The 9,872-nt window shown below is 50.1% G+C and overlaps 1 protein-coding gene across 1 annotated transcript; it reads right to left on the bottom strand.

Moving 5' to 3' along the window:
• Window positions 1-1,728: 1,728 nt before the first annotated feature.
• On the bottom strand, window positions 1,729-4,653 carry KLHL34 (kelch like family member 34). The gene is given in 4 exon segments (XM_030199693.1): window positions 1,729-3,516; window positions 3,519-3,937; window positions 4,200-4,446; window positions 4,572-4,653. Coding segments are annotated over 2 exon segments (1,773 nt in total). The 5' UTR covers window positions 3,904-3,937; window positions 4,200-4,446; window positions 4,572-4,653; the 3' UTR covers window positions 1,729-2,128.
• Window positions 4,654-9,872: the final 5,219 nt, after the last annotated feature.

Below are 9,872 nucleotides of genomic sequence, written 5' to 3'. Positions count from 1 at the left end.
TGCCCAAGATCACAAGGAGCAGTGGTGGGATTTGAACCGGCCACTTCTGGATTGCAAGACTGGTGCTCTAACCACTAGGCCACTCCTCCACTCCGCAAATAGGAATATAATGGGCGCCTCAGCGTTTATCACCAGCTGATCTCTACCGTAAGCTGAAAACGTTACCGCGACCCAGTAAAAGACCCCCTTAATATTTATAATCATGCTTAGTACAATAGGCAATTTGTTCCACACTGTCTTACATAGTAACATAGTAGATGATGGCAGAAAAAGACCTGCACGGTCCATCCAGTCTGCCCAACAAGATAACTCATATGTGCTACTTTTTGTGTATACCCTACTTCGATTTGTACCTGTGCTCTTCAGGGCACAGACCGTATAAGTCTGCCCAGCACTATCCCCGCCTCCCAACCACCAGCTCTGGCACAGACCGTATAAGTCTGCCCATCACTATCCCCGCCTCCCAACCACCAGCCCCGCCTCCCACCACCAGCTCTGGCACAGACCGTATAAGTCTGCCCAGCACTATCCCTGCCTCCTACCACCGGCTCTGGCACAGACCGTATAAGTCTGCCCATCACTATCCCCACCTCCCAACCACCAGCCCCGCCTCCCAACCACCGGCTCTGGCACAGACCGTATAAGTCTGCCCAGCACTATCCCCGCCTCCCAACCACCAGCCCCGCCTCCCACCACTGGCTCTGGCACAGACGGAATAAGTCTGCCCAGCACTATCCCCGCCTCCCAACCACCAGCCCCGCCTCCCACCACTGGCTCTGCCACCCGATCTCGACTAAGCTCCTAAGGATCCATTCCTTCTGCACAGGATTCCTTTATGCTTAATTCTATAAACTTGGGATTGCACATGTAAGTTATAGAATAGCACCTAACTTAGTAACTGGGTGCTAATTGGTTTAAACTGCCAATAATGACCCTTAAGTGTCATTAATGGGCACTACAGGCCCTTTTTACCAAGCTGCAGCAAAAGGGGTCCTGCGCTGGCATCGGCACCTGTTTTTCACGCACGCTGAGGCCCCCTGTTACCACAGCAGGTAAGAGGAAAGTCTCTCTTTCCTGCAGGAAATGGCCATGCGGCAAGTAAAGCACTTGCCATGTGGCCATTTCTGGGGGGGGGGAGCCCTTACTGCCACCCACTGAGGTGGCGGCAAGGGCTCCTGCGCCAATCCGGTGGTAACCAGGCAGCGCACGGCACAGCTTGATTACCACTGGAGTGTTGTCCTATATAATAATTCTCACCTCCAACGTTCTGACTTGCCTGGGACCGTGGCTCATTCCGAGTTGGTCTGCTAGGCTCCGTAGATCAGACTGACATCACCGTAGCCATTATGATGTCAACTTCAGAACCCGGGGGGGGGGGGGGGGGGGGGGGGGAAACATGCCTCACAGCTGAACCATGTCCAGAGGAGGGTCGCTGGACATGGGTGGCTGCAGGGGGGGGGAGGGGTCGCTGGACATGGGTGGCTGCAGGGGGAGAGGAGGGTCGCTGGACATGGGTGGCTGCAGGGGAGCCGAGGAAAACCTTGTTAGCGCCCGTTTCATTTGTGTCAGAAACGGGCTTTTTTAACTAGTTATTTGAATATTTTACTGCTGTAATTATCTATTGCTCATGTTTGATCTATTCTTACCGCACACTGCCTTGAGTGAATTCCTTCAAAAAGGCGGTAAATAAATCCTAATAAATAAATAAATATTTTTTTTAATGACAGCACATCCCTATTAATGACAGGAGGAATAATCTTTTATATTTGATGAATATTGTCTCAAGGGTTCATAATGAAGATCACAAACAGTCTTCAAGACAAGCTAATCTGCATAGCCAGGTTAAGCTGAGTTAACAACCCTAGTATTAGACATATGTGTGCATAAATCTGCATAAATATCAACCACTTTGCAACCACTTGCTTTGTGTCTTTGTCTTTCATTTCAAGGGGACACTAGAGACGACCTGCTGTCCTCTCGGAATCACCTGCCTGTATCAGGATACTCTACCCAACCTTTCCTTGATGCATTGCCCTTCCACTGTTGCTTCCCAGCTACAGCACACCATGAAAGCCACTGGAAGCCACTGATCCGTCTGCAGGGCGGTGCTGCGAGCGATTGCCTGCCTTCAAACTATTTTCTGGGGTTTCTCGTCCTCTTTTGCCCAGTCGGAGAGCTGCAGCACGTCACACTTCAGCCCATAGAGAGGGCAAGGAAGTTTGCAGATGTCGTCCCAGTAATCGTTCTCGGTGTCGTAGCCTACAATGTTTGGCGTCGCCACCTCCTGGGCATCTTGCCACTTCCTGCCTCCAAGCAGCAAGACGGTTTCTTCCACTACCACCAAGCCATAGCAAAAACGATCAAAGATCAGAGGCCGCAGCCGTGTCCACTGGTTTAGCAAGGGGTCGAATTTCTCGATGTCGCAAAACGGCTCGTAAATTCCTAAAAATGTGAAAATGGTCTCTTTCACGGTTGCCATTTGGTGCCCAAAGCGTGCAATGCTCATGGGAGCCTGTTTTTTCCAATCTCCCTTTAGCAGATTAAAAGAATAAACATCTTTACTATTATTTACTTGATCCATATACTTCCCCCCTGATATATAAATGATATTGTTATGGGCGGCACCGGCGTGCCCGTGGATCTTATGGGGCAAGTCTCGCGTCTTTGCCCATCTATTTCTAGTTATGTCATAGAATTCAACAGACGAGTGAATGGACTTGGCGTCAGCCCTCCCACCAACTGCAACGATACTGTTCTCTACAGAGCAACAGGAAAACTGAGCCCTCCTTTCCAGCATGCCCATCACCTCCATCCACCGATCAGACCTTGGGTCATAGCGATAAACCGCATTTGTGACTAACATCGCCACGTTCTTTAGGCCATCATGGGAAGGGCTTGGAGTTTCCCCTCCCAGAACATACAAGAAGTTCCCCACCACACAAATGCAGTGATTTTGTACCTTGACTGGCAACGGTGCCGTGGTTCTCCATTTATGGTTATAAACATCAAATGCGAGCACCTCTTTAACTAGTCCTTCATGTGTAGTTCCTCCACCCACCAGCATTATCCAGGGTTTCTGATTTCTCAGGGTACTGGACTTGTCTTGCAGTAGGGGCTGCTTGAAAGCAAAGGAATGGTAGTTAATTGCCTTGATGATGAAGTTTTTAATAGTCCCTGTTAGAAGAACTTCTGGCCGAGAGTAAAATGTTCTCAGCTCTTCAAGGGGTACAAGTCCAAACCGTATATGCTCCAACAAATTACTGGTGTGTACCAGCCTGGTCTTATCATGCTTCACCCACTTGACCATCAGCCTCAGTAGAGACTGTTCTTTCACCCTAGAGACCTCATCTGATGCCACCACCGTCAACAAAGATTTAAAGTTTAGCTCCAGAAGTTCCACTATGCCCATTTCCAGCTCCAGCAGTTTCCAGATGTTGTTGATAAGGTATCTGTCTGCGGCCAATGCCGCATCTGGCAGGCAAAACTTGAAGGCAACGTTGGCTGAAAAGCAACAGTTTCAATCCCGAGACTGTTCACTACGTACTGGCTGCACAGCGCGATGGCCTCCGGCACTTGAAGGTAACTGGCCGCCTCCAGGGTGTCTTCCAACGTGTCCAGCGAAAGAGACAACCAAGAGGAATAGATAAAGTCCAAGATATGTTGAAGCCCCGTAGGCGAGATGGCTTTCAAGTGGATTACAGAAGCCTTTGACTCTCTGGTATAGTCCTTGAACATTGCTCGGAAGTAATCGCTGGAACACGCCAGGAGGGACTTATGCGCCGGGAACTCCTTCCCATTCACTTCCAGTAACACATCACACAGCAGCCCCTCGGCTCGGAGGTCTCGGTACTGGGTGAGCACAGTCCCAGGGTGGGATTTGCAAAGAGCCAGGAAATAACTCATAACGCATAATGATTAGGGACCTCTACATAACAACCTGTCAATGGAAAGAGAAACAGACCTGTATTAGAATGGACTTGTCTTGACTTGATCCCCTTCTTATCTCTTAAGTAGGACTAAGACGACCCCATAGGGAACTATGTAAGCCACATTGAGCCTGTAAATAGGTGGGGAAATGTGGGATACAAATGTAATAAATAATAATAATAACAATAAAATGTGCAAGAGGACATTAGTTTTAAAAACACAGAAGCCTACTCGTTAAGATTCCAACCTCTGGCAGAGTTTCTTTTGCTCACCTGTAGGATTTGCTATTCATCCCCAGGTTCGGCAGCCAGGGATGGATGCAAGAAAATGAAATTCACCTGTCTGTGTCGCCCGGGATCTGTCTCTGACCGCGGCAGTCCGTCTGGTGGTTCAGGGAACCGAGTTTAGCTCCAGCCCCCCCTCGGCAGGCAGCGGCTTCTTCTTTGGAAGCAGAACTTGAAGCTGGAGATCAGCACCTGGGGGGGGGGGCGGTTTCAGACAGATTTGCAGCCGCTGACCCTAAAAGACAAGGAAGAGCAGCCCAGTCAGGCGATTCTGAGAGCAGAGCCCAGTATAAATCCCTGGGATAAGAATAGCAGGCAGACACGGGCTTTCCAAGAGCAGAGCAGAGGGCAACAACCAACCCCTTAAGCAGCAGCCGGGGCCGGAATAACGACAATAATAAGGCAGGACTTGGAGGAGAATCAAAGCCTTTGAGGACGGGAGAAACTTGGCGCTAGTTGAGCTCAACGTTCTTTCGTAGTAAATAAAGGGAAGGTCGGAGTTAAGCAGGTGCTAAGTGCGATTTGCACCAGGAGGAGCTCTTAGGATCCCCTGAGGGAGATGATATTCAGGGGGGGGGGGGGGGTGAACTGTGGCTGCAGATGAGACATTACATCAAGTGTCTCCGATGGGGGCACCAGGACTAGACGGTAGGCAGAGCTGCCAAGTGAACCCGTTCCAGGAGGGAGACCTTTTTGTCCCGTCCTGGATTTCTGGCTACCTCATCCTGGTGCATTATGGGACCTGCAGCACTGATTTCAAGAGATAGACTCCTGGACTACTATGCTGCTTTGGTATGTAAAAGTTTAAGGTCAGGACAGGCCAAAAAGGCTCCCTCCTGGAATGGGGAACTTGGCAGCGCAGCAACTGGAAAGGAGCAGGGCAGCAGGAGCAGACTGAAACTGGAAGCTTTGAGGTTCAGATTTTGTCCTACAGAAACATATGGTTCCCTAGAGCAGCCACAAGGGAAACGTTCCCATCCATTAGTGTTCCCAAGTCCGGTCCTGGAGTACCCCATGCCAGCCAGGTCTCCAGGATATCCAACTGAATATGCATGAAAAGATTTGTATATAATCAGTGGCGTTCCTAGGGTGGCTGACACCCAGGGCGGATCGCCAATGCGCCCCCCCCCGGGTTCAGCGTGACCCCCCCACCCCCGGCGAAAGGACACACCTTCCCCTGGTGAAAGGGCACCCCCCGGGTGCATTTTTACCTGCTGGGGGGGGTGCCGCGCGCCTGTCTGCTTCGCTCGTTCCATGCTCCCTCTGCCCCAGAACAGGAAGTAACCTGTTCCGGGGCAGAGGGAGCACAGAACGAGCGGAGCAGACAGGCGCGCGGCACCCCCCCCAGCGGCGTGCACCCGGGGCGGACCGCCCCCACCGCCCCCCCTTGGTACGCCACTGCATATAATGGAGGCAGTGTATACAAATCAAGTTCATGCACATTCATTGTGGATATCCTGAAAACCTGACTGGCAAGGGGTACTCCAGGACTGGACTTGGGAAGCACTGCTTTAGCGCCTCTGTGCCCAAAATCAGGCACACCAGATGAATTAAAAGGGGTTCCCCCCCCCATGTTATGTTTCTGGGGGAAACCCTCGATTTGTGCCAGCTGTTTGCAAGCTGCTGGATCAGAGCCAAGCCAACCATTAGGCAGGACTAGGCAGTTGCCTAGGGCCGCAGCTTCTGAAAGCAAAATAGATCTTAACCGCCACACAGAATCAAAGAAGCAATAGCTGGTGAATCACTTGTTTACTCTTTTCAAAAATACAAGGGGACACCCAATGAAGCTACTAAGTAGTGCATTTAAAACAAACCAGAGAAAATTATTTCTTCACTCAATGTAATTAAACTCTGGAATTCGTTTGCCAGAGCATGTGGTAAAAGCAGTTAGCTTAGCAGGATTTAACAAAGGTTTGGATAATTTTCTAAAAGCAAAGTCCGTAAGTCATGATTAAGTTGGACTTGGGAAAACCCGCTGCTTATTTCTAGGATGAGCAGCATAAAGGTCTGTTTCACTGTTCTGGGATCTTGCCAGGTACTTGTGACCTGGATGGGCCAGTGTTGGAAACAGGATCCTGGGCTTGATGGACTTCCAGTCTATCCCAGTATGGCAATGCTTGTATTCTTATGTAAGGAGAGCGGGCAGTTTTCGAATAGCCCAGCCCGTTCACCCAGATTATTCTGGGAAGGGTGATGTTGGGTGATACCGATGCGACGGGGAGGGCTGAAAGGTTGGGGGTCACACAAGGCTAAAGTTTTGTCTGTAGCACCTAATTCACTTGATGGCAGCCCGAAGCTTTAGGAGTTTCTTTTGGTGCTCTACAGGAAGAGGGGTTGGTGTGAAATCCCACCTGTCGGTCTCCCGGAGCTGATTTTCTGAGGTGAAGGAAGCCAGATAGATACAACATTGAGCTCAGTGTGCTCCTCCTGCTGCCAAGAGGGGCAGAGAAAGTTTGTACCCCTTTGGCTTGCATTTTATTCTTGTCTTCTTATTTTCATGGCTTTAAACTACCTTTTGGTCAGTTTGAAACTGGTGACTGCTGATGTGTTGATGCAACCAGAGAAACAAGGCGTACTGCCCTTCGGGTGCACAGAGACGCCAGTAACATGGTGCCGTGCCCTGATGAGCCTACGCAAGAGATGCAGCAGGGTGGGCGCTGCACGGTACAGGAATTTTCCCGCCGCGCATCGGCACCCCGCTGTGTGAGGAGGAGCCGAAGCCGGGGATTTATAATCCCCGGGGAGAGCCTGAACGCCATCTTTGCGAGGCGTCCGGGCATTAGCCAGCACCCCTCCCTCCCTCCCTAATTGTTGGGATAGAGCCTGCATGGATTATGCCGCAGTTTTGGGCGGGTGGTCCCAAGCCTGATGTGAGATAAGCTAGGCAGCCGGGACAGCTGCGCTTACGGTTCGGCCCCCTTGCTGCTTGGCAGGAAGCTCTGGTTTACTGTTTGGTGAGCTGTCAGTCTTGCTAATGGTGGTGGACTGAATTGGCATTTTAAAGCTGGAAAGTTTTCTGGTCGGCTTGGGCAGACTCAGTGTAAGTTTTGTTGTGTTTAAATAAAGCTGCAGCCAAGCTTTTGCCACGTTCATAAAATGCATCGAGTCCTGTCTTTATTGATGTCATCATGAAAAGTTCTTGGTAAGCACGAGAGGTCTCGGCTGCCTTTGTTACTGGCTGGTAAACACTAGACTGTCCTACTGCTGTCTGTTTTTTCCATTCGCCTCTCCTGTGACAGCCAATGCTTGCTCATTCCTAGGTCCTGACAAGCTTAAAGCCAGACAACACAAATAGAGAGGGTAATACAGCATACCAAGAAAGTATACAAACAAAAAAGCAACACTGGGCCTTCAAGACTGGGACAATTGAAGTTCTTTATTGATAAGTGACCCAACACGGGCCGTGTTTCGGCATTAAACAACGCCTGCTTCAGGGGTCAAAGAATAGCTCTGTGACATACACGTGGTGTAGGTCCAATCAGGGCCGCCGAGAGGGGGGGTGAACAGGGGGGACAAATTTCCCCGGGCCCGGGCCTCCGCGGGGGGCCCAGCGCCACCACAGTCCGGCCCACCCGCTCTCCGTCGCTCCCACAACTAACCTGAAGCGCCTTCATCTTCGACGCAAGCAGCAGCAGCAGGGCAGGCCACTCCTTCCTTCCGTGTCCCACTCTCACCTAACGTAATATCCACCAGGGCGGGGCAGGGAAAGAAGGAGAGGTCTGCCCTGCTGCTGCTGCTTGCGTCGAAGATGAAGGCGCTTCAGGTTAGTTCAGAGGGCCCGGCACTGGCAGCGTGTGGAGGGGGGCCCGGCGACCTTGGGTGTGGGGGGCACAACGCGACGTGACCTCGGGGGGGGGGGGGCCTGGGAGTGGCCTTGTCCCGGGCCTGGCCCCGGCTCTCGGCGGCCCTGGGTCCAATGCCTCTGAGAAGAAGCTGATTGGCTTGAATAATTCCTTTATGTATACACATGGTTATAAAAACAAGTTAATCCACAGAGAGAACAAAGAAACAGCCAACCGATCAGCAAGCAACACCTTGTGACCCCTGAAGCAGGCGTTGTTTAATGCCGAAACACGGCCCGTGTTGGGTCACTTATCAATAAAGAACTTCAGTTGTCCCAGTCTTGAAGGCCCAGTGTTGCTTCTTTGTTTGTAAGCTTAAAGCCAGGCCATGACACATTCTTTGACTCTAGGAGTCTGGCCAAAAACCTAGGAGCTGATGGCTGAGACCTTCACCCCAAACCTTACTGTCTCCACCAAAGTTGAACAGCAGAATGGGGGAGAGAGGCAGAAGAGCAATTCCCTCTGATGTCCCTCTCAGCTGCTTTAAGGTCTGATTTATTACAGCTGATTTCCTTTCCATATCTAAGGGAAATTAAGGTTAATATATCAGGCCCCTAATGCAAGCAGCGCCCCTTCCCCTCCCCCCTTTCTCTCTTCTTTCATAGTTACCTGATGCTAGGATCCACCTTGGGGGTCAGCACGCAAGAAAAACATCTAGATGTCATTGTAGATAATACACTGAAATCTTCTGCTCAGTGTGCAGCGGCGGAGGCCAAAAAAGCAATTATTAGGAAGGGGGTGGTGTTGAATAAGACCAAAAATACTATAATGCCTCCATATCCCTCCATGGAGTGACCACACCTTGAGTATTGCGTTCAGTTCTGGTCACCGTATCTCAAAAAAGATATAGCGGAATTAGAAAAGGTTCAAAGAAGAGCGACCAAAATGATAAAGGGGATGGAACTCTCGTATGAGGAAAGGCTAAAGAGGTTAGGGCTCTTCAGCTTGGAAAACGTACGGATGAGAGGAGATATAATTGAGGTCTACAAAAGTCCTGAGTGGTGTAGAACGAGTAGAAGTCAATCGATTTTTTACTCATTCCAAAAGTGCAAAGACCAGGGGACACTCACAGAAGTTACATAGAAATACTTTTAAAACAAATAGGAGGAAATATTTTTTTCACTCATTGACTAGTTAAGCTCTGGAACTCTTTGCTGCAGGATGTGGTAACAGCGGTTAGCGTATCTGGGTTTAAAAAAGGTTTGGACAAATTCCGGGAGGAAAAGTCCATAGTCTGCTATTGAGACAGACATGGGAAGCAACTGCTTGCCCTGGGATTTGTAGTATGGAGTGTTGCCACGATTTGGGTTTCTGCCAGGTACTTGTGACCTGGCTTGGCCACTGTTGGAGACAGGATACTGGGCTAGCTGTTTTCCCGCCAGCTGAGATATTTTTTTTTTGGGGGGTGGGGAAGGGAGAACACTTAGTGCCCACCCACGTCTTGCCCAGGCCCACCCAAAATCTGTTGTCTGGCTACACCCCTGCTATAAAGCACATTTTTGGAAGCAGCAGGGCTGGCAGAGGGTAGGCGCTAGGAAGCTCCTGGACCAGGAGAGGGGAGGAAAGGAATATGACGGACCAGAGTGTAGAGATACCATGGGTGGCCCATCCCAAAAAGTAATATTGAAGGTCAATGAGTGAAGTGTTTCTCACGATGCATTTAAGGTATAAATTTGGCATGGTGGACTGAGGCCTAAGGAAGGGCTACTGGCTATACTTATTGATAAGTGATGCCTTCACATGCACCTATAAAGGAATTTGTATATCTTGGGTGACATGTTATATATTTTAAGTGCTTAAACCATGTTATGGAAACAAT

This window comes from Microcaecilia unicolor, chromosome 4 (assembly GCF_901765095.1).
Source record: "Microcaecilia unicolor chromosome 4, aMicUni1.1, whole genome shotgun sequence".
NCBI lineage: Eukaryota > Metazoa > Chordata > Amphibia > Gymnophiona > Siphonopidae > Microcaecilia > Microcaecilia unicolor.
The sequence above is the reverse complement of the archived record's forward strand: the minus strand, read 5'-3'. Positions and strand labels throughout refer to the sequence as shown.